The 25,061-nt window shown below is 50.4% G+C and overlaps 1 protein-coding gene across 2 annotated transcripts in view; it reads left to right on the top strand.

Moving 5' to 3' along the window:
• Positions 1 to 25,061, top strand: part of GRIPAP1 (GRIP1 associated protein 1) — a 127,174-nt gene that overhangs the window by 13,212 nt on the left and 88,901 nt on the right. Inside the window, exons 10-18 of one of the 2 annotated variants that reach the window (XM_063936083.1) lie at positions 804 to 839; positions 1,108 to 1,139; positions 1,720 to 1,767; positions 1,854 to 1,953; positions 8,868 to 8,945; positions 9,108 to 9,200; positions 11,048 to 11,182; positions 12,039 to 12,134; positions 12,212 to 12,424. In XM_063936083.1, the coding sequence (XP_063792153.1) occupies positions 804 to 839; positions 1,108 to 1,139; positions 1,720 to 1,767; positions 1,854 to 1,953; positions 8,868 to 8,945; positions 9,108 to 9,200; positions 11,048 to 11,182; positions 12,039 to 12,134; positions 12,212 to 12,424 (831 nt within the window). The remainder of the gene's footprint in view (positions 1 to 803; positions 840 to 1,107; positions 1,140 to 1,719; positions 1,768 to 1,853; positions 1,954 to 8,867; positions 8,946 to 9,107; positions 9,201 to 11,047; positions 11,183 to 12,038; positions 12,135 to 12,211; positions 12,425 to 25,061) is intronic. The other variant, XM_063936084.1, reaches the window with a different exon arrangement.

Below are 25,061 nucleotides of genomic sequence, written 5' to 3' on the forward strand. Positions count from 1 at the left end.
AGGTGGCACTGCTGTATGGTGGTGATGGGGGAGGTGTCACTGCTGTACGGTGGTGATGGGGGAGGTGGCACTGCTGTATGGTGGTGATGGGGGAGGTGGCACTGCTGTATGGTGGTGATGGGGGAGGTGTCGCTGCTGTACGGGGGTGATGGGGGAGGTGTCGCTGCTGTACGGTGGTGATGAGGAAGGTGTCGCTGCTGTACGGCGGTGATGGGGGAGTTGTCGCTGCTGTACGGTGGTGATGGGGGAGGTGTCGCTGCTGTACGGCGATGATGGAGGAGGTGTCTCTGCTGTACGGCGGTGATGGGGGAGGTGTCACTGCTGTACGGTGGGGGGGGTGTCACTGCTGTACGGTGGTGGGGGAGGTGTCACTGCTGTACGGTGGTGATGGGGGAGGTGGCACTGCTGTATGGTGGTGATGGGGGAGGTGTCGCTGCTGTACGGCGATGATGGGGGAGGTGTCTCTGCTGTACGGCGGTGATGGGGGAGGTGTCACTGCTGTACGGTGGGGGGGGTGTCACTGCTGTACGGTGGTGGGGGAGGTGTCACTGCTGTACGGTGGTGATGGGGGAGGTGGCACTGCTGTATGGTGGTGATGGGGGAGGTGTCACTGCTGTACGGTGGTGATGGGGGAGGTGGCACTGCTGTATGGTGGTGATGGGGGAGGTGGCACTGCTGTATGGTGGTGATGGGGGAGGTGGCACTGCTGTACGGCGGTGATGGGGGGAGGTATCACTGCTGTACGGCGGTGGTCAGAGATCATTATCTGTACTCTGTGTCTAACTACATGTGTTTCTGTGCAGGGGGAGATCTCCAAGGTACAAGAGGAGAACACAAAGGTGAGAGGTGACCTATTACAATGTGGTGGCTCTAATACAGGCCTCCTAGAACTATCCTGCAGCACTTACGGCCCCCAACAGTGCGGTCCCAGGGGAGGGATTCCAACAACTTAGTCTGAAAAGGAGCAGGGGATAATTTACCCCTCTCTAAAAGTGAAACGCAGACATATTATTTTTGAATTACATATTTTGTATCTCTTGCCTTAAGGGTATATACACTTTTTGACCATTCCCCCCAAATCCTGACTCCCTATTCTTCCACTGACAGATATCTGAAAAATTAAAGAAGAAGCATGACAGGTAAGTGAGCGCTGAATGTAGGGGTAGGTCCGTGCATGAGAGCAGACCTCCCAATATTGTAGTCTCCAGGGCAGTGGAGCGCTAGGCTGCCTCTTATCACCCCGCTACTACTCTCAAAACACCATCCATTTCCATATGCACCAATCACAGGTGTGCAGAGCTGCACGGGCCGTACCTAGCAACTTTTGGCAGGACAGTCCTAAAATTGTGACTTTACTGCTTATCTCAGGAGACCTCAGAGGTATTGTCAGGGTATTGACTATACAACATTGACATTATCCAGTAGCCCTGGGAACGTCTCTAATGCGACGTTTGCTGTCTTACTTGGGTTTTGTTCACATGGGAGGGGGTTGTGCCCAGTTCCAGTCCTAAAGGCTGGATACTAAGGAAGCAGGGACTCGTATACTGATCTCTATGGAAAAATGCACATATAGTAGGTGAAGAAAGATTGACGGCCAGGAAAGAAGACCGGCACTACTAGCCACACAGCAGTCACCCACCAATTCTGATTGGAGTATGGACTTGTATAGACACATCTACTCTATTGCTTACATGACATTATTCCCTCTCACCCTGACAGTTATTTGCGTCTCCAAACGGACAAGGAAGCTCTGTACAATGACAGCAGGTGAGTCTGTAATCCCGCCTCGTACCCCGCTGGGGGCGCTTACTCACCGCCTCTCTCCTCTTCTGACTCTATTCTCTCCATACAAGGACGAAGATCGAGGAGATCCAGCAGAGGAAAGAGGAGGAGCTGAAGGCTCTGACCTCACGCAACCAGAAGATGCAGCAGGAGTTGCAAGCGGCTCAGCAGGTAAGTGAGGTCCACAATCGGCTCCCTCAGCGCACCTGTCCTGAGTGTCTGTGGCCCTCTGTTGTGGGATTCCTCTGTTGTGGGATTCCTTGTTTCATGCCGGTGTGCAATAAGAAGTTCTAGAACACACTTGCAGAGTTTCCCATTGTATAAACGCTGCAGTGACATTCTCAGTACCTCTCTGTGGTGCTGAGTCTTAGTCGGAAAGCAGTAGCGCCAGTGTCTGTTGGTGTTCGCCCGTCTGCGACTGTTTATGCAGATGCCGCTGTAAAACTTTTACCTTGCATCAGTGCAGCTGAATGTTCAAGGACTGATACGCCCACTGTCGGCGTCCGTACATGCTGTAATACCGATTGGTGCGTCTTTAGACACCACCACTGGTCGCACCATGGGCACTAGTGCCAGCCCTCTGGCAGGTGCAGTTTCTCCGTCCCAGCATGACCTCCTAGTGTTCATTCTAGCACCCTGCACCTTTTAAATCATGTGCAGTTTCTCTTTCCTGCCTGAGGTGTCGCTCTCTGCTCTGGTGCTTCTCAACACACACAGGTCTGTATCACAGCACTGAGTAACAGATCAGAGTATGCTGAGAAGCACCATAGCAGAGAGTGACACCCCAGGCAGGAACGAGGAACTGCATGTATTTTGAAAGGTGCAGGGTGCTAGAATGAACACTACCTCCTATGTGAGTGGCTGAGCATCTGTATATGCAGCCACTGTCGCTGACACAGACGCAGTATTACTGAAACACCAGGAAGAAAAAAGTACTGTCTTAGCTAGGCATTCACCTACCTGATTTCTAAATGAATTGCAATTAAAGTTTAACGTTTATTGTAATTGTTAAAATGATTTCTCCTTCATCCACTAGGGGACACTGGAGAGCAGTCACAATGGGGATATAGTAGGCAGTAACTGTGAGCTGGCACTTTAAAACTCTAACACTGTGGCTAGCTCCTCCCCTACTATGTCCCCCCCCCCCTCCCCCAAGCCAGTCTTTATTTTGTGCCCAAGGAAGCTGGTCACTCTTTTGATTGCTCCTGAAGATTTAATTTAATATTTTTTTTTCTTTTCATTCTTCTTTCTTCACAGACTGGCAGCTCTGCCTCTGCCAGTCTGCACCGCGGGAGCTGCCGGCGGGGTCCCATCGCAGCTGCGTGCGGCTTGGGATGGATCCCCGGCTGAAGGAGACGCTGACTCTCTGGAGACCGGCTGGACACCGATGCCTGCGGTGCGTGTCGGGGCCACTCCATCAGCAGAAGAATCCGGCAGCAAGGCAGCGATAAGTATCGTATTGTCCCGATGCCTGAGCTGGAACCGGCATGGGCTCGGTCCGTGGCAAAGTCAGTGGAAGGGCTCTCTAAGGCAGTGCTCCCTTCCCAGGCCCCGTCCTTAACTTCCCCTCCCCAGATTTCAAAAAAGAGATTGCTAGCCTCAGTGTTACACAAATTTGACGATGATTTGCCTCTATTAGATGAGGCAGTGGTAGATGTACAGGATACTGATGACAATCAGGTTTATGAGGACTCTGAACCAGTAGCTCAGGGTATCGAGGCGCTTATTACAGCTATTCGCTCAGTATTACAGGTGGAGGAGATGGAACAGGATACCTTGCGTCCTTCAAGGTTTGGCACCAACCAAACACTGCCGGTGACCTTTCCTGGATGCGCTCATGACGGCAGCTTGGAAACATCCGGATGCAAAATTTCAAGTATCAAAGAAAATGTTGTCTTCCTATCCTTTTCCCGCAGATAGCAGGAAACGTTATGAGACCTCTCCGATTGTGGATCCTTCGGTGTCTCGTCTGTCCAAGAAGACGGTTCTGCCGGTTCCTGGAGCGACTTCGCTGAAGGAAGCGTCTGATAGGAAGTTGGAAACCACCTTGAAGACTATTTACTCGGCGGCGGGGGTTTTACATCGCCCGGCGCAGGTCGGTTGTTGGGTCAATAAAGCTATGGAAGCTTGGGCGGAACAATTGTCCTCAGGACTACGTGACGATTTGCCTCCGGATCAGCTGATACCGTTGGCGGAACACATTCGCAAATCAGCTCTTTATCTTTGGAGGACTTCCAAGGACGTCTGTATCCTCGGAGCTAGGATTTCCGCTTTGGTAATTTCGGCCTGCAGAGCTCTCTGGCTGCGACAGTGGCAGGCGGATGCTGAAACCAAGAGGGCAGTAGAAGCGTTCCCCTTTACGGGAGAGGTCCTATTTGGAAAGGATGTGGATGCTTGGATTTCTCAGGCCACTGGAGGTAAGTCCACTTATCTTTCCTCTGCTGCTCCATCCTCTCGGAGGCCCTATACGGGTCCTTCCTTTCGGTCCTTTCGTGCCCCTTCCAGGTTTCGAGGCCAAGCCAGGGGCGGAGCTTCCGTCTCTGGCCATAGAGGTAGGGGCAGAGGCAGAGGTTCCACAGCCTCCGCCCAGCCAGATGTTAAGTCCTCCACCACTCCCACCGCATGACGGGCTTCCCTCCCACCTGGGGGACCACAGGGTGGGAGCTCATCTGTGGGATTTCAGGGAAGCCTGGGTACAATCCTGTCCAGATACTTGGGTCATGGATCTCATCATTTGCGCAAACAAGCTCGATTTTCAAACCTGACCGCCTCAGCGTTTCTTCACCACGGGTTTGCCAGTTTCCGACGACAGAAGAGTTGCCTTGCAGGCAGCAGTCCAGAAGCTTCTTTCCGTAAAGGTACTGATCCCTGTTCCCTCTCACCATCGGAAACAGGGCTATTACTCAAGCCTGTTTCTCGTACCGAAGCCGGACGGCTCGGTCAGGCCAATCCTGAACTTGAAGGATCTCAATCCGTTTTTGAGGATATTCAGGTTCAAGATGGAGTCCCTTCAGTCTGTTATTGCTGGGTTGGAGCAAAACGAGTTTCTGGCGTCCTTAGACATCAAAGATGCATACTTACATGTTCCCATTTGGCCTCCTCATCAGGCTTTTCGCCAGTTCGCGATACAGGACGCTTATTTCCAGTTCCAGGCCCTTCCGTTCCGTCTCTCTCTTCTGCTCCCAGAGTGTTCACAAAGATTATGGCAGTCATGATGGCCCTACTTCAGAAGCAGGGTGTGACGATTGTCCCCTATCTGGACGATCTGCTGCTGAAGGTGCACTCTGCAGACCCATTACTTCAGAATATCCGGATAACCCAGGACCTTCTGATTCGGCACGAGTGGATCCTGAACTTCCCGAAGTCTCACTTATAGCCCTCACAACGGTTGCTGTTCTTGGGAATGATTCTCAACACGGTCCGTCAGAAGGTTTTTCTTCCTCGGGACAAGATCCTCTCTCTTCAGACGTTGGTGAGGTCGGTACTTGGACACCGTCGGTTATCAGTGTATCTGTGCATTCGCCTTCTGGGGAAGATGGTAGCGGTGTTCAAAGCTCTTCCATACGGACGCTTCCACTCTCGACCTTTCCAATTGTGTCTTCTACATCAGTGGTCAGGGTCTCATCTATTTCTTCATCAGCGGGTGACGCTGTCTCCAAAAGCACAGTCGTCTCTCCTCTGGTGGCTTAATTCGACACATCTGTTGGAAGGAAGGCGGTTCGGCGTTTGGGATTGGACTCTCCTCACCACAGACGCAAGTCTGCGAGGCTGGGGGGCGGCTACCCTCGAACATTAGTTTCAGGGGCGCTGGTCGATTCACGAATCCGCTCTCCCCATAAACATTCTCGAGGTACGGGCAGTGTACAACGCCCTACTTCAGGCACATCACCTACTGCGCGGTTGAGCAGTCAGAGTTCAGTCCGACAATGCCACGACGGTAGCGTACATCAACCGTCAGGGCGGCACTCGCAGCCGTGCGGCAATGAGGGAGGTCACCAACATCCTCCTCTGGGAGGAACATGCTCTGTCCTTGTCGGCAATATTCATTCCAGGAGTGGACAATTGGGAAGCCGATTATCTCAGCTGCCAAGACATGCACCCGGGGGAGTGGTCACTCCATCCCCAGGTGTTTTGTCAGCTGGTCCGCTGGTGGGGAAGACCACAGATCGACCTCATGGCGTCCCGCCTGAACCGTCAACTACCTCTTTATTACTCTCAGACGCGGGACCCGGCGGCGGCCGTGGATGCCCTCACTGCTCCTTGGAATTTCCGGTTCGTTTACCTCTTTCCTCCTTTCCCGTTGTTGCCTCGGGTTCTGCAACGCATCAAGAGAGAAGACGCGCTGGTCCTCCTGGTGGCTCCAGATTGGCCGCGCAGGACTTGGTACTCCGCCCTACACCTGTTGTCAGTAGCGGAACCTTGGCCCCAGCCACTGCGAGACGATCTGGTATAACAGGGTCCTTTTTTTTATCCAAACTTACGCAGGCTACGTTTGACGGCGTGGCTTTTGAGAAGGCCATCTTGAAAAGGAAGGGGATTCCTCATACGGTTATACCTACTATGCTCCAGGCTCGAAAGTCAGTCACATCGTCTCACTGCTACCGCATTTGGAAGGCTTATGTGGCCTGGTGTGAACGTCAAGAGTTTTCTCCTTCAGTTTTTCACTTAGCCTGGCTTTAGTTTTTCACTTAGATGGGGAGGAGCTAGTCACAGTGTTAAGAGTTTTAAAGTGCCAGCTCCCAGTTACTACCTACTATATCCCCATTGTGACTGCTCTCCAGTGTCCCCTGTGGAGTCGGAGAAAGGGATTTATCGGTAAGTACCAAAATCCTGATTTAGAAATGAAGGACAAAGCAGGGACAGGACAAACCACATATGAATGGGCATAATTCTTCGTGTGAGTTCACAAATTGGGCCACATCAGAATCTTACTGTATTGGCAGGATATACCTGGATTCGTCTCATGGTATATAGCATGTAGCACTTCTGCCTGAGGGTCTGTGAGAGAGAGAGTTATTTCACGGATAGTACAGTTGTTATAACAGCAGGTTATGTAGTCACAATGTATTCTGTAAAAATCGTGATTACCTTTCACAGACCCTCAGGCAACACTGCTACATCCTATACCATGAGACGTTCTAGGTACATCCTGCCAATACAGCAAGATTCTGATGGATCTGTTTGAACTCTATTAATACGGTTGTAGCAACTATACCATTGCGAAATAAGCGTTCTTATGCTGGCCATACACTACGTCGATATCGTGTACGAATACACGTTATCGACCTGTCATACGACCCATCTCATGCACATCGTACATGCTTTGGGTGCGAATACCATGCGATGCGCGTCCCCTGCGGGTCATACATCGCATCAACTGATCATATGTGCTGCACATATGATCAGTCGATCCCAGCCGCCGGCAATTGCCGAGGTACGATAGATCATATGGTGCTAAAGCACCGTACAATCTATCGCATGCCCGGCAGCTGGCGGGGGGATCGTAGCACGACTCGCATCTAGTGCAAGTCGTACTAATGTATGGCCAGTATAAGAAATATGTAGGCAAAACTGCCTTTACTTGAGGGTTTGTTACAAACGTGGCAGAATGTAATCTTACTTGGTAACTTGTTACGTATTAGGCAGCGTCCGCCGGCCAGTAACTATTGCAGAATACACGGTTACCACTGACCGTACACCTGTGCTATCTGACAAACCCGAACAGTACCAGTGCTGCAATCTGAAAACCGCAGTCAGTCATTACACTTTACAGGCAGCAGGCAAGGCGATTAGATAAACTGCTTTTCACTCTATCACACAGATAATACAACTGTCCAGTTGCCTATGGAACATGTCAAATATTTCATAAGATCACGTGGAATTCAGAATCCTATGTATTCACTCGCCAACTGTATAAATGTCATAGGAAGTGTGAAACGGGGCACTTTGTGAACTCACACGGACTACCTAAGAATTATGGGGCTAATTTAGACCTGATCGTAGCCTACGATCAGCTACCCTGACATGCGGGGGGACGCCAAGCACAGGGCTAGTCTGCCCCACATGTCTGGCTCTGCTCCCCCTACCCCCGCACAGGTACAAAAGCATCGCACAGCGGCGAAGCTTTTGTACCTGAAGACTAGCTCCCTACCAGCGCAGCTCCTGCGCACTGGCAGGGAGGTACCCGTCGCGCACACAGCCGCCAGCGCCGCCGGTCAGCTCTCTACCGCCCAGCGACCGCCTCTGCCTGTCCATCAGGGCTGAGATGCCGATCGCATCTCTGGCATGCACCGAAAACGCACAGCACCGATCAGGTCTGAATTAGCCCCTATTCCCATTTATATGTTGGTTGTCTTGTGTCTGTCTTGTCCTTCATTTCTAAATCATTTTAACAATTACCAATAAACGTTACATTTTAATAGCAATGAATTCGGAAATCAGGTAGGTGAATCCCCCGCCAAGAGAGTACTTTTTTCTTCCTGGTGTTTCAGTCATTTAGACTCCTACACTCTCTAGGGCGTACCTCCATAACTAATAACTACACACTATACGCTTACCAGGTATCTACATACACCTTATGAGTGGATATACCTACTTTACTTTTTTTAATTAAATGACCACTGATTTGTCTAAGACACCAGTGCTCCGGTCCTCCCTGTACCCCTACCCCACAAATTTGCACACCCGCAGTGTTACTATAATATGCCCATAAGACGTACCATCCCTGTGCATGTGCCAAGCCTCCCCCCTGTTCCCACATTTCTGAGACCATGCGTCTACCGGGAGCCTAAGCCGCACCTCCGATTGTGTGCGTACGCTCCCTGGATGTATGCGCAGCGCGCCATAGACAGGCGCAGAAATAAAATCGCTCAAATACTGTATACACTTACAGTAGGACTCTAGAACCCATACACTCTTTGCTGGGGATCTAGTACTTTTACCCAATATTGTATGGACTTCCCTGCAAGGTTCTAGAGCACCTTGCCGTAAACCTGGATAAATAATAAGCTGAGTGCGGTCAGTCAGGAAGGTTTGGAGGTCGTGAAGTCACTGCTTGTGGTTTATGTGACGTTATCTGTCTGCAGAATTGTGCCGAGCTGAAGGAGCAGATTCAGAACCTGAAGCAGGACCACGATAAGGCTCTTCATGGTCTGCAGGAGCAGGTATGGAATCCGCCGGTGGCCCGTGTGCCCGCTGTGCTGTGTGCTTACTCTCTGGCTGTTGTTTCTATCACTAAACTGTCCTCTCTCCTCCTCCTCCTTTCCTCCTGCTGCTTGCCTTCTGCTCGCCCCTGCTCTGTGTGCCGCCTTCCTCCCTGAGTGCAGGTAGCCTGGCAGAGTGCGGAGAGCCAGGAGCAGGTTGACAACATTCTGTCAGAGAACGATGCCTTGCGCACCAATCTAGCGGCCTTGGAGCAGGTACGCCGCCAATCCCATTCCTCAAAATTCTGGCTTTTTAATGGCCGCTTATCAACTAACGTTCCAGTCAGAATGCCGACATCAGAATGTCAACAGATTCTGAATATAAACAGTGTGCGGTCATGAGGTCGACGTGTAAAATAATCATCGTTCACATGTCAAGAGCGTCAAAAGGACGACATTTAACACGTCGACGCCAGAATGTCGGCATCACGTTTTTGTGTTAGATTTTTTAGGGTTTAGCCTAAAATAAGCAAAAAACTGTAGATCAACAGTCTGGTGTCAACATTATGAACATGTCGACATTTTCCTAATTTTGACATTTTACATGCTGACCGCATCCATGTTGATGTCAATCAGAACCTGTCGGCATTCTGAATGTTGACTGCTCATACCACACCCCTCACCTTAGCACAGTGGAGTCTCCCATTTTGTGGGCAGGAGCAAGAGTCAGGAAGTGCCTCATGCCCCAGTGTTCTACCAGGGCAATAATTTAGAAACATTTTACTGATGGCCACCAATTTTTACTGACACCTTGCTTATGTTATATGAACAGTATCAAATATGACATTTGTAATATCCTTATTAAAGGGAAGGTTCCCACTACACAGGTGAGGTTCAGCAGAGAAGGCTCTAACCAACATGATGCCCTAGGCAAGATTTTGGCTGGTGCCCCCTTGCACAGACGCTAGTTCCGCCTCTGACCCTGCACCACTTTCCCAGCACCATCACCCCTCACCCATAGCAGACCTCATTTTGGTGCTCCTACCCCCTATATTTTAAATAGGAACAGTGCGCACATTCAGTGCGCAGCCCAAAACGGGGCGCGTTCTTGCTGGGAAGGGGCATGGCCACACAATAATACCCCCAGTTGAAATTACGCCACCCAGTACTCCAACTTTATTCACATTATATCATGCAATAGTTGTCTCTTATTCGTGTTACATCACACAGTAGTACCACGTTACTCCTCACAGTAGTGCCCCTTATACACATTACATCACACCATATTGCTCTTTATTCACATTAGACCACACAGTAGTGCCCTTTCTGTACGTTTCACCACCAACTACTGTAGTACACCTTATACACATAATGCCGCACATTAGTAATCATTTTGTATGCAGATACAGCCGCAGTCACACACAGAATATAGTCATGCCGCATATCATTTTAATCAGCAGATGCTGCTTGTGCCCTAGGCATTTGCCTAGTTTGCCTATGCCTAGGGCCGGCTCTGAGGTTCATGTTACTAGTGTCAGTAGGAGGTCTCCCAGGTTCATGCGTTACACTGGGAGACTGGTGACAGTACACATATAACCAAGTGCTATATATTGGCGAGTATCGGCACTTTAAGCTCTGAATTAGGAACCGTGTATTTAGGGTCATCCAGCATCCATCTCATCACACCCCAATATTGTACGGCTGTATGAGCCATCACCCGCTTTTGCCATGGCAGATTTTCTTGGTGTGCCATTTATATATGCTTTCTATTCCCCAGAAACACCACTGAGAGTTGGTGATCTTAGTGTTGCAGTTTTAAAGCCCTTTTGAACAGCACCCACTTCTCCGTCTTTTCCCGGTGTTGCCTGCAGCCGTAGCGAGCGGCGATAACATGGCGCAGTAAGCGGTGCGCTGCCTGGATCTCTCCTATAGAACAGTGCGCAGCCTCCCTGATCCATTACAGAGGCTCGTTCTGTTTCTATTTCCCAGTCCTTGTACCGTCCAGTCCCCAGATCTGCAGATACGTGGCCCTGTCATGCTCTCACATCTGTGCCCCACGGTTCTCTGCCGCTTTGCCATGTGTTCGTTTGTGGTTACTGGAGACCATTATTCTTTACCTGCAGATTCAAACCTCTAGAACCCAGGAGCTCAGTTTACTGCGGGACCAAACTTCAGCGCTGACGGCGGAACTGCAGCAGCAGCAGACTGAGAGGGAGGGGCTCCTGGCGCTCAGAGAGGACCTGAAGACTCAACTCCAGGTGGGGCAGGGTTGGGGAGTCGGAGGTAGGCAGGGCACGGGGGTATGTGTGTGTTTAATAGTTTATCCACACATTTTTACTTATTAAAGGCCTTTGCAATGTGTCCTGAAATGTCAGCCTATCATCAGGCCCAGTGGTGGAGGTACAGATTATGGAGTGTTATTATTATTCTTTAAATTTAATAAATATGAATGGTGCGTCCGATGGAGTAAATCACATAAGACCCTCATGCTCTCTGTCACTCCGCTGCCGCATGCCGCCATGTGGGAGGGGAGTGGAGGAAGGGCTTCTGTAATACAGCACCACCATGTTCGGGGGAGGAGCTTCTCTATTTCAGCACCACCGTATCAGGGAGGGGGAGGAGCTTCTCTATTTCAGCACCACCGTATCAGGGAGGGGGAGGAGCTTCTCTAATACGGCACACACAGTGAGGTCTTGTCTAGAGCCAGCGATGTCTAAGTAGATCAGATGACTGCTGTATCTGCTTTTTGACCTGTATGGGATCCAATCATGATACTGTTTAAAAGATGAGTGAGGAGCTTCATATGTTTGTAATGGAAGGGAGGGGTTTTACCATCTAACCATTGGCTGCAGAGGGAGGAACCAATCAGAAGCTGCAGTCTCTGTGGCTCTGGTTTGTGATTGGTCCTCCCTTGCACACTGTCTCTGCCCCCAATATATAGTAACATAGCCTAACTAGGAATGGAAAGTTACTGTACACAAAATGAATGTACAGACAGGTAAGTATCTCGCCACTCCAGGCTATACCCAGTGTCCTTGTGCCCCCTAGTGGACGAAGCGGAAACCCCTTATGAGCTGCAGAAGCATCTGATATGTTTCCTCTCTCTCCCGATAGGAGTCCAGCCGTGCGAATAGCCGCCTGGCGGAGCAACTGCTGGAGCAGAAGCAGGAGATGCAGCAGTTACAGCAGGACCTGGACGAGGCCCGCAAGGTAGAGTCTCCCCTCGTGTTGTCCATACTCTGACCTGCTCCTGCCCGGTTGGTGACACCTGCTCCCGTTCCCCGCAGAGCGCAGACAAGAGAAAAGTCATGCTGGACGAGATGGCCATCGAGATGCAGCAGGAGAAGGCACGGCACAAGGAGGAGGTGGGCAACATTAAGCTCCAGCACGAGAAAGAGGTGCTGAGCATCCGCGCCAAATATGAGAAGGAGCTGAGGGAGCTTCACGAAGGGAAGAACCGCGGGGAGGAAGACCTGCGGGTCCAGCTGAGGGACGAGAAGGTATACCTGGCAGAGAATGACCTATAAACACACACACAGGATCACACAGAAAACATGCCCTGCTCACAAGTGTTTGTAGCCGCCAAGCTCCTCCTGCATTCTGATCGTTGGTTCTATAAGCGAGCAGGGCATGTTTTCAAGATAGCTTTAAATGTTCCTATGTGGCTCAGTCTGTATTTCCGTTACAAGGCTTTGTCTGGTAGATCCTGAAAACCTGTATTGCTCGTGAAGCGCGTCCGACTTTGAATCTAGTCTTATACTGTTTAGTTAAGAAAGAAAGATGACGAAATCCTTGGACCAACTCCCCTCAGAGGAGCTTATAATGATTCGCCGTATCCGTTGTCAATTGCAACAATTATAACGTATAGTAAACTAAACGGATAGAGGATAGAAGAGAAGGTATCTGAAGGGGACGTGCGGATTATAGCCAGGAAACTGATTCTCAGCCGCACGCAATGCTGGTATTTCTGCAGATGGTTGATGTTTATCAACTGCGCATGTGTCTAAGTTGCTGAAAAGTCATACAGCCAATGTACGTAGGAGGTATCTCCAATACCTGCTCCGATCCCTCCATTCCTGCCGGCAGGTTCACTTACCTTCACTGTACTGTGATGTGAACCAGTGATGATGGTAGTGAACAAATGGCCTAATTCAGACCTGATTGCCAATTATCAATTACTGCGCATGCGTATGGATGGTGATGCGCAGGCGCTAGGCCAAACTGCAAAAAATCTGGGAGCTTTTTTGATCGCTAGGCGAACGCAGGCTGATTGACAGGAAGTGGACGTTTGTGGGTGGTAACTGGGCGTTTTCTGGGAGTGTCAAGAAAAATGCAGGCGGTCCCAAGCGTTTTCAGGGCAGGTGTGTGACGTCGGCTCCGGCCCCGATCAGAATGGGTTTATTGCCGAGTACAGATGGGTCCACTGTTATCTTGGCTAGTTTGCTGCACCTAGGCACAACATGGTTTATTATCATAAACCCTTCATCTATTGTTCTCAGCTGCAATACAATACAGAGAACAATACAGCAGGGGATTAAGTCCGACTGCCCAGTCTCAGTTAATCCTATTAAAGGTCACTGATAAACATGGACCCATCTGTATATCCGTACATAATACACAAGGTATTTGTTTCCAATAACCACAGCTCTCAGACAAAATACAGCACATAACATAACATAGAGAAGAGACGCATGACGCATACTTGAGTACATGTTACGTGTATTATTATTATTATCCTTTATTTATATGTGTCACGTCTGGCAGGGTTTGAGGATCCGGCAGCTGAGATTTGCCCAAGGAGGTAGCAGGCTGTGAATGAACCAGATGAGGGGGCTGGATATAGTTCCTTCGCATGGGACACGGAGCAATGAAGAACGTAGGCGAGGTTTGAGAGTCAATGGAAAGTATTTATTATGTACAGGGCTGAGGTAGAGAACCGAGGCTGAAGCACAATGGTTAAAGACGTGGCTGGAGGTGAAGAACTGCGGACTGTGATTCGAAAGACGAGACTGTAGATGATGAACTGTGGAACTGTGGCTGGTAGTTGAAAACGTGGCTGGAGACAAGGACTGTGGACTGTGGTTTGGAAAACGAGGCTTGAAGATAATAATCTGCAGGCTGTGGTCAGTGGTACAAAGGCGTGGCTGGTGAAGGAGATCTGTGGAGTGTGGCTTGAAAGACGAGGCAGAAGACCCAGGGCCGACTGTGCCCAAAGAGTCTTACTGGACCAGGTTTTCCAGGAGCGCTTCCACAGGCAGTAGCAGGCAAGAAACGGCGGTTTCAGCAGCAACAGAGAACCGACCAAGCAGGATCAGGAGGAACCAAGATACAGCAGGAATCCTGGAAGCACAGGCTAAAGCACCTACAACAGGGTTGTATCTTGAAGCACTGGCATCCCTGTCCTAAACCAGCCCCCTTTTATAGGGAGAGCTTCCCCTGAAGTGGCTGGAAGAAACAGGAAACAGGAACTATGCTTAAAACTTGGTCTCCAACATGGCGGCGCCCAGTAATGCAGACCTTTTTGCAAAGCCACATTGCTCACTGCCCCTGGTCTCCAAGCAACGGTTCAGCAAGAGCGACCCGCTGTAGCGGCGTCCCGCCGCCACAAGCGGACCACCTCACCGCCGCTACTGCTGCCCACGGATCTGGCGCAGCAGCCCACCTCCGCCGCTGCCCGCATAATGCCAAGGAAGCCAGTTCCGCGGCCCCAGCGTACCGGTAAGACTCCGGACGCTGACAATATGGTGCCACAAGGGATCTGCAGCGCCCATTAAACAGTACATAATAAAATGAGCAAACAAGAAAACAGCACTTACAGTACAAGACAATATAAGACAGGTATAGAAATCCCGGGCTTAGGTGCCATCAAAGGGAGTATGAAGTATAAGACAGTGTAAGTAAGAAAAGGAAAGGCACATGAGGAAAGAAGTCCCTGCTCTTGCGAGCTTACAATCTAAAAGGGTATATGAACATGAAATGGGCTAGGCGATTGTCGAATTAACCGAGATAGTTGCTTGGGGAAAGAAACTGTTCCTGTGTCTAGCAGTTCTCACCAGCTGCAAGCTGTACTGTCTGCCAGACGGCAGCCGTCGAAACAGGACGTGAGCAGGGTGGGAGTGGTCGTCAATGATCCTTTCCACCCGCTTCATGACCCTTGCCCGATAGATAGCCTCAATTGCCGGGAGATTTGTCCCTATGATTTTTTTCCGCTACCCTTACGATTCGCTGTAGTGTGTTCCTATCATGAGTTGAGGCCGAGCCAAACCACACTATCATCGAGGTGCAGAGAACAGATTGAATGATTGCAGAGTAAAAGAGGATCAGAAGTTCCTGCGGCAGTTTGAACTTCCTAAGTTAGCGTAAGAAGTACAGCCTCACTTTTCCCACAATTCCGTTGGCGATCGTGGAGCCTAGAAATCTGAAGGATTCTACCCCTGTTATTGTATTGTCCACCATTATTAGTGGGGAGAGGGGTGGGGGGGTGTTAGGGTGTGCTTCCTGAAGTCAACAATCATCGCAACCGTTTTTGATGAATTTAGCTGTAGACTGTTTGTGCCGCACCAGGTGACCAATTAGCGTGGTGTCGTCCGCAAATTTAAGGGGTTTCACGGATGTGTCTTCAGAAGAGCAGTCGGTGGTGTAAAGAGAGAAGAGGAAGAGAGAACGAACACACCCCTGGGGTGCACCCGTACTAGTTGTCCTAACCCCAGACATGAATTTCCACATCCTGACTCACTGCTCGATATCCAATAAGAAGTTCACCACCCAGGAGCATAACGTTTTAGGTGACATCTAAGCCGTGCATTTTCGATTGCAGCAGGCCAGGGATGATGGTATTGAATGCAGAGCTGAAGTCCACGAACAGGACCCTCGCATAGCCTCCTGGCCAATCCATGTGTGCAAGATGAAGTGCAGACCCAGATTCACCGCGTCCTCCGCCGATCTATTAGCCCTGTATGTGAACTGCAGAGGGTCAAGTAGGGGACCTACCGTGGACTTTAAATGAGTCAGTACTAGACGCTCCATCGTCTTCATCACCACCGATGTTAGTGCTTCTGGCCTGTAGTTGTTCAGGTTACCGGAGGAGGAGGGTTTCTTCGGCACTGGAATGATAAGCGAGCGCTTGAAGCAAGCTGGGACCACACCAGTTCCGAGCGACTTGTTGAAGATGGCAGTGAAGGCTGTTGCCAGCTGTTCAGTACATGTTTTTACGGCGGATGGAGATACGCCGTCTGGCCCTGGAGCCTTCCTTGGCTTCAGTCTCCTGAATAGCTTAGTTACCTCCACAACCTCCGCATGAAGAGTAGACATGGTGCCCTGGGAGCGAGAAGAATTCCCGCCGTAGCAGCCGGCACTTCAGCAGAATGAGGCGAGGTATCGCTTGCGTCGTAGGAGCTTCTCAAACCTACAGTAGAAACGATTCAGGTCCTCTGCCAGCTGTTGGCTAGAGCCAGCGCAGGGGGTGGAGCTCCTGTAGTTGGTGGCAGCCTTCAGGCCCTTCCACACCGACCGAGGGTCATTCGCATCGAAATTGGACACAAGCTTGTCCGCATACCGTTTTTCCGCTGCCCTGATCTCCCTAGATAGGGTGTTCCTAGCCTGTCTATACCTGATTTTGTCCCCACTCCTGTGTGCCTACTCCTCGGCAAGGCGTAGCTACCTTAGGCTAGCGGAAAACCAAGGCTTGTTGTTTGCATAGATGCAGACAGATCTTGACAGCACACATAAGTCCTCACAGAAATTAACATACGACGTGACCGTGTTGGCAAGATCATTAAAGTAATTTGCAGCAGTCTCAAAAACGTTCCAGTCAGTGCATTCAAAGCATGCCTGTAGTTTCAGTTCAGGTTCGCTGGACCACCTCCTCACAGACTTGACCACAGAACCTCCTCCTCACAATCTTGATCACTGGACCTCCTCCTCACAGACTTGACCACTGGACCTCCTCCTCACAGACTTGACCACTGGACCTCCTCCTCACAGACTTGACCACTGGACCTCTTCCTCACAGACTTGACCACTGGACCTCCTCCTCACAGACTTGACCACTGGACCTCCTCCTCACAGACTTGACCACTGGACCTCCTCCTCACAGACTTGACCACTGGACCTCCTCCTCACAGACTTGACCACTGGACCTCCTCCTCACAGACTTGACCACTGGACCTCCTCCTCACAGACTTGACCACTGGACCTCCTCACTGGCTTTGCGGATCTCAGTCGTTGCATATAGGCGGGGGAGCAAGTGGACCAGGCAGTGATCAGTCTGTTTGTATCGCACTGTAGGAGTAGGTCCTGGGCTACGCACATACTGCACAGATTGGAAAAATCATTCGATGGTGAGTTGTGAACGGATTTGCAGCTGAACGACGTTTGCAAAGCTTTTTGCACGGCGTACGCAGACGTGCACGGGACGGTTATTCACTCTGGGCGGCGACTATCCGTTCGCAAACGTCTGCAAATTTGCAGAGGTGCGATCAGGTCTGAATTAGGCCCAAGGTTTTGACACGATTACATCAGTGGATCACATTGTATCAGGTGTGAAGACTGTCTTTACCTTTATCCTACTTGAGTGCTGTTTCCGTGAAGTCTATTAGATGAATCTACTGTTACTCTGTGTTATGACTGGGCAGTGGTTGTGCGATGCAGCGTCCAAGGTCAGGCTCCGCCTACAGGCAGACATCTGCGCAGCCCAGATTGTGACACGGTTATTGCAGGGGGACATAAATAAGAGGGACTTCCTTCACCTTATAAGCATAAAGTTATGTACCCAGGTTTTGGTCTCCCATATCCGAAATGCTTGGGACCAGAAGTGTTTGGATATCATATTGGGCCTCATTCAGACCTGATGGCAGCCGCAAAATTGTTCTCTAATGGGCAAAACCATGTGCAGTGCAGGTGGGGCAGAGGTAACATGTGCAGAGAGAGTTAGATTTGGGTGGGTTATATTGTTTCTGTGCAGGGTAAATACTGGCTGCTTTATTTTTACACTTCAATTGAGATTTCAGTTTGTACACACCCCACCCAAATCTAACTCTCTCTGCACATGTTACATCTGCCCCACCTGCACTGCACATGGTTTTGCCCATTAGAGAAGAACTTTGCTGCTGCGATCAGGTCTGAATTAGGCCCATCGTCCGTAGTTTGGAATATCTGCATACCATAATGAGATATCATGGTGATGGGACCTAAGTCTAAGCACAGAATGCATTTATGTTACATATACACCTTATACACACAGCCTGAAGGTCATTTAATATAATATTTTTAATACTTTTGTGCATTAAACAAAGTTTGTGTACATTGAACCATGAAACAACAAAGGTGTCACTCTATCAGTCTCACTCAAAAAATTCTGTATTTCGGAATATTTTCCGTGTTTTGGAAGTTTGGATATCGGAGACTCAACCTGTAACTGTAATACGTAAACGTTCAATGGGTTACAATTGGGGAAACCTACTGAATGTTCATGCCAGTGATTAATCTGGAGAGGCCTCCTCCACATGCCCAGTTTAAAGGGAACACATCATTCTCAGTTTCTATCCCAATCTCCTCGCTAATTATAAAATTAGCGAGGAGAACAGTGCAACGCAGCGAGAGAACAGTGCAACGCAGCGAGAGAACAGTGCAACGCAGCGAGAGAACAGTGCAACGCAGCGAGAGAACAGTGCAACGCCACTGTATCCAGGCAGTACCCGAATAAAGCTTCTACCTATCACAAAAAGTCACGGAAGACATCTAAAGATGTCTCCTGGGATAGCTGGTAAATCTGTGACTTGCCTCGGTCTTCGGATTAGAATAATAAGTATTTGCTGTTTTAGAGTTGATTGTAGCTGTGCTAAATTTAGCACAGCTACGATCATTCACACTGACATGCGGGGGGACGCCCAGCACGGGGCTAGTCCGCCCACATGTCAGTGCCGCCCCCCCCCCCTCGCAGAAGTGCATAGGCAGCGCACAGCGGCGATGCCTTTGCACTTCAAGAGTAGCTCCCGGCCAGTGCAGCTTTAGCGTGCTGGCCGGGAGCTACTTATCGCTCCCCGGCCCGGCCGCTGCGGTCCACCCCCCGTTTGGTCTGGCCACGCCTGCGTTGGCCGGACCGCTCCCACGAAATGGCGGCCAAACGCCGCCGTTTTGTCCCCTCCCGCCCAGTGATCCCCTTTGCCTGTCAATCAGGCAGAGGCAATCACAGCCCTGCTACGGTCTTCGGCTGTCTAGCATGCTCCGGCGCACTACGGAGCCGGCGCATGCGCAGTAGGGACCCGTTCGCTCGGCTGCGACAAAAAGCAGCGAGCGACCGGGTCCGAATGACTCCCGGAGTTCTGTTCCTTCCAGAGGAGTGCAGTCTGAATGCCGACTGCTGACACCGGCATGCGCGCCAGCATCCCGACAAGGTAGAAATGCTACTTATTGCATTTTAGCTGAGTGGACATTATAACGTTATTCATGCCGCTGTAGGAGCATGGCTAATGTCCGCATGGTTACAGTGCTGTAAGTAGCGTTTAAACCATGGCGTGATGCCGTCACAGGGGTTTCTGGTATCTACAGAGTCACTGTCTGCATTGTGACTGTAGACGTTCCGTACCAAACCCGTTCCAGGAACCTCTGTGCTGACATTGCCCGTGTGGTCAGAAATCTCCATTCTCCAGAACAAACCCCCGCTCAATGGTCTCCTCCTCTAGATGCCTGTCAATAAGCTGCTGGGTTACTCTAGAAATAAGGGCCTAATTCAGACCTGATCGCTGCGGTGCGATTTTGCAGAGGGTTGCGATCAGATAGCCGCTGCCCATAGAGAGTGAAAACCCGCCCCGTGCAAGTGTGCGAATGCATGTGTACGCCGCGCGAAAACCTCGCCAGACAGCGAACATCTGCAAATCCGTTCGCAACTCACCATGGAATGATTTTTCCAGTCTGTGCGCAGCCCAGGACTTACACCTACAGTGCGAAACAAACAGGCTGATCGGGCCGGAGCTGACGTCACACACCCGCCCTGATAACGCTTGGGAACGCCTGTGTTTCTCTGACGTCCTAGTGGATGCTGGGGACTCCGTAAGGACCATGGGGATTAGCGGCTCCGCAGGAGACTGGGCACAAAAGTAAAAGCTTTAAGACTACCTGGTGTGCACTGGCTCCTCCCCCCATGACACTCCTCCAAGCCTCCGTTAGATTTTTGTGCCCGAACGAGAAGGGTGCACACTAGGTGGCTCTCCTGAGCTGCTTAGTGAAAAGTTTAAGTTTAGGTTTTTTATTTTCAGTGAGTCCTGCTGGCAACAGGCTCACTGCATCGAGGGACTAAGGGGAGAAGAAACGATCTCACCTGCGTGCAGAGTGGATTGGGCTTCTTAGGCTACTGGACATTAGCTCCAGAGGGACCGATCACAGGCCCAGCCATGGATAGGTCCCAGAGCCGCGCCGCCGGCCCCCTTACAGAGCCCGAAGACAGAAGAGGTCCGGAAAATCGGCGGCAGAAGACGTCCTGTCTTCAACAAGGTAGCGCACAGCACTGCAGCTGTGCGCCATTCCTCTCAGCACACTTCACACTCCGGTCACTGAGGGTGCAGGGCGCTGGGGGGGGGGCGCCCTGAGACGCAATAAAAACACCTTGGATGGCAAAAAAAATGCATCACATATAGCTCCTGGGCTATATGGATGAATTTAACCCCTGCCAGAATACACAGAAAAACGGGAGATAAGGCCGCCGAGAAGGGGGCGGAGCCTATCTCCTCAGCACACTGGCGCCATTTTCCCTCACAGCTCCGTTGGAGGGAAGCTCCCTGGCTCTCCCCTGCAGTCACTACACTACAGAAAGGGTTAAAAAAGAGAGGGGGGCACTAATTACGCGCAGTATTAAATAATACAGCAGCTATAAGGGGAAAAACACTTATATAAGGTTATCCCTGTATATATATATATAGCGCTCTGGTGTGTGCTGGCAAACTCTCCCTCTGTCTCCCCAAAGGGCTAGTGGGGTCCTGTCCTCTATCAGAGCATTCCCTGTGTGTGTGCTGTGTGTCGGTACGTTTGTGTCGACATGTATGAGGAGAAAAATGATGTGGAGACAGAGCAGATTGCCTGTAATAGTGATGTCACCCCCTAGGGGGTCGACACCTGAGTGGATGAACTGTTGGAAGGAATTACGTGACAGTGTCAGCTCTGTATAAAAGACAGTGGTTGACATGAGACAGCCGGCTACTCAGCTTGTGCCTGTCCAGACGTCTCATAGGCCGTCAGGGGCTCTAAAGCGCCCGTTACCTCAGATGGCAGATATAGACGCCGACACGGATACTGACTCCAGTGTCGACGGTGAAGAGACAAATGTGACTTCCAGTAGGGCCACACGTTACATGATTGAGGCAATGAAAAATGTTTTACACATTTCTGATAATACGAGTACCACCAAAAAGGGGTATTATGTTCGGTGAGGAAAAACTACCTGTAGTTTTCCTGAATCTGAGAAATTAAATGAGGTGTGTGATGATGCGTGGGTTTCCCCCGATAACAACTGATAATTTCTAAAATGTTATTGGCATTATATCCTTTCCCGCCAGAGGTTAGGGTGCGTTGGGAAACACCCCCTAGGGTGGATAAAGCGCTCACACGCTTGTAAGAACAAGGGCTCTACCCTCTCCTGAGATGGCCGCCCTTAAGGATCCTGCTGATAGAAAGCAGGAGGGTATCCTAAAATGTATTTACACACATACTGGTGTTATACTGCGACCAGCAATCGCCTCAGCCTGGATGTGCAGTGCTGGGTTGGCGTGGTCGGATTCCCTGACTGAAAATATTGATACCCTAGATAGGGACAGTATATTATTGCCTATAGAGCATTTAAAAGATGCATTTCTATGTATGCGTGATGCACAGCGGAATATTTGCCGACTGGCATCAAGTCTAAGTGCGTTGTCCTTTTCTGCCAGTAGAGGGTTATGGACACGACAGTGGTCAGGTGATGCGGATTCCAAACGGCATTTGGAAGTATTACCTTATTAAGGGGAGGAGTTATTTGGGGTCGGTCTTTCAGACCTGGTGGCCACGGCAACAGCTGGGAAATCCACGTTTGTACCCCAGGTCGCCTCTCAACATAAGAAGACGCCGTATTATCAGGCGCAGTCCTTTCGTGGGCAAGCGGACAAAAGGTTCCTCATTTCTGCCCTGTGACAGAGGGAGAGGAAAAAGGCTGCAGAAATCAGCCAGTTCCCAGGAACAGAAGCCCTTTCCCGCCTCTGCCAAGCCCTCAGTATGACGCTGGGGCTTTACAAGCAGAATCAGGCACGGTGGGGGCCCGTCTCAATGAATTTCAGCGCGCAGTGGGCTCACTCGCAAGTAGACCCCTGGATCCTTCAGGTGATATCTCAGGGGTACAAATTGGAATTCGAGACGTCTCCCCCTCGCCGTTTCCTAAAGTCGGCTTTACCGATGTCTCCCTCTGACAGGGAGGCAGTTTTGGAAGCCATTCACAAGCTGTATTCCCAGCAGGTGATAATCAAGGTACCCCTCCTGCAACAGGGAACGGGGTATTATTCCACACTGTTGTGGTACCGAAGCCGGACGGCTCGGTGAGACCGATTCTAAATCTAAAATCTTGAACACTTACATACGGAGGTTCAAATTCAAGATTGAGTCACTCAGAGCAGTGATTGCGAACCTGGAAGAAGGGGACTACATGATGTCTCGGGACATCAAGGATGCTTACCTTCATGTCCCAATTTACCCTTCTCACCAAGGGTACCTCAGGTTTGTGGTACAGAACTGTCACTATCAGTTTCAGACGCTGCCGTATGGATGGTCCACGGCACCCCGGGTCTTTACCAAGGTAATGGCCGAAATGATGATACTCCTTCGAAGGAAGGGAATTTTAGTTATCCCTTACTTGGACGATTCCCTGATAAGGGTAAGATCCAGGGAACAGTTGGAGGTTGGTGTAGCACTATCTCAGGTAGTGTTGCGGCAGCACGATTGGATTCTCAATATTCCAAAATCGCAGCTGATTCCGACGACTCGTCTTCTGTTCCTAGGGATGATCCTGGACACAGTCCAGAAAAAGGTGTTTCTCCCGGAGGAGAAAGTCAGGGAGTTATCCGAGCTAGTCGGGAACCTCCTATAACCGAGCCAAGTCTCAGTACATCAATGAAAGGGTTCTGGGAAAAATGGTGGCTTCCTACGAAGCAATCCCATTCGGCAGATTCCACGCAAGAACTTTCCAGTGGGACCTGCTGGACAAATGGTCCGGGTCGCATCTTCAGATGCATCAGCGGATAACCCTGTCACCAAGCACAAGGGTGTCTCTCCTGTGGTGGTTGCAGAGTGCTCATCTTCTAGAGGGCCGTAGATTCGACTTTCAGGACTGGGTCCTGGTGACCACGGATGCCTGCCTGCGAGGCTGGGGAGCAGTCACACAGGGAAGGGATTTCCAGGGCTTATGGTCAAGCCTGGAGACATCACTTCACATAAATATCCTGAAGCTAAGGGCCATTTACAATGCTCTAAGCTCAGCAAGACCTCTGCTTCAAGGTCACCCGGAGTTGATCCATTCGGACAACATCACGGCAGTCACCCACGTAAACAGACAGGGTGACACAAGAAGCAGGAGGGCAATGGCAGAAGCTGCAAGGATTCTTCGCTGGGCGGAAAATCATGTGATAGCACTGTCAGCAGTATTCATTCCGGGAGTGGACAACTGGGAAGCAGACTTCCTCAGCAGACACGACCTCCACCCGGGAGAGTGGGGACTTCACCCAGAAGTCTTCCACATGTTTATAAAACTCGACAAGCATTGCGCCAGGTCAAGGGACCCTCAGGCAATAGCTGTAGACGCTCTGGTAACACAGTGGGTGTACCAGTCAGTGTATGTGTTCCCTCCTCTGCCTCTCATACCCAAGGTACTGAGAATCATAAGATGGAGAGGAGTAAGCACTATATTCGTGGCTCCGGATTGGCCAAGAAGGACTTGGTAACCGGAACTTCAAGAGATGCTCACGGAGGATCCGTGGCCTCTACCTCTAAGAAGGGACCTGCTCCAGCAAGGACCCTGTCTGTTCCAAGACTTACCGCGGCTGCGTTTGACGGCATGGCGGTTGAACGCCGGATCCTGAAGGAGAAAGGCATTCCGGATGAAGTCATTCCTATCCTGATCAAAGCCAGGAAGGATATAACCGCAAAACATTATCTCCGCATTTGGTGAAAATACGTTGCGTGGTGCGAGGCCAGTAAGGCCCCGACGGAGGAATTTTCAACTAGGTCGATTCCTACATTTCCTGCAAACAGGAGTGTCTATGGGCCTGAAATTGGGGTCCATTAAGGTTCAAATTTCGGCCCTGTCAATTTTCTTCCAAAAAGAAAAGGGGTACTGTATATACAGCCTCCTTTTGTGCCTCCAGTGGCACCTTGGGATCTCAATGTAGTTTTTGGGTTCCAAAAGTCACATTGGTTTGAACCACTTAAATATGTGGAGTTAAAATATCTCACATGGAAAGTGGTCATGCTGTTGGCCCTGGCCTGGGCCAGGTGCGTGTCAGAATTGGCGGCTTTATCCTGTAAAAGCCCTCATCTGATTTTCCATTCGGACAGGGCGGAATTGAGGACTCGTCCTCAGTTTCTCCCTAAGGTGGTTTTCAGCGTTTCACCTGAATCAACCTATTGTGGTGCCTGCGGCTACTAGGGACTTGGAGGACTCCAAGTTGCTAGACGTTGTCAGGGCCCTGGAAATATAGGTTTCCAGGACGGCTGGAGTCAGAAAATCTGACTCGTTTATTCTGTATGCACCCAACAAGCTGGGTGCTCCTGCTTCTAAGCAGACTATTGCTCGTTGGATTTGTAGTACAATTCAGCTTGCACATTCTGTGGCAGGCCTGCCACAGCCAAAATCTGTAAAAGCCCATTCCACAAGGAAGGTGGGCTCATCTTGGGCGGCTGCCCGAGGGGTCTCGGCTTTACAACTTTGCCGAGCAGCTACTTGGTCAGGAGCAAATACGTTTGTAAAATTCTACAAATTTGATACCCTGGCTGAGGAGGACCTGGAGTTCTCTCATTTGGTGCTGCAGAGTCATCCGCACTCTCCCGCCCGTTTGGGAGCTTTGGTATAATCCCCATGGTCCTTACGGAGTCCCCAGCATCCACTAGGACGTCAGAGAAAATAAG

This window comes from Pseudophryne corroboree, chromosome 8, assembly GCF_028390025.1.
Source record: "Pseudophryne corroboree isolate aPseCor3 chromosome 8, aPseCor3.hap2, whole genome shotgun sequence".
NCBI classification, from domain to species: domain Eukaryota; kingdom Metazoa; phylum Chordata; class Amphibia; order Anura; family Myobatrachidae; genus Pseudophryne; species Pseudophryne corroboree.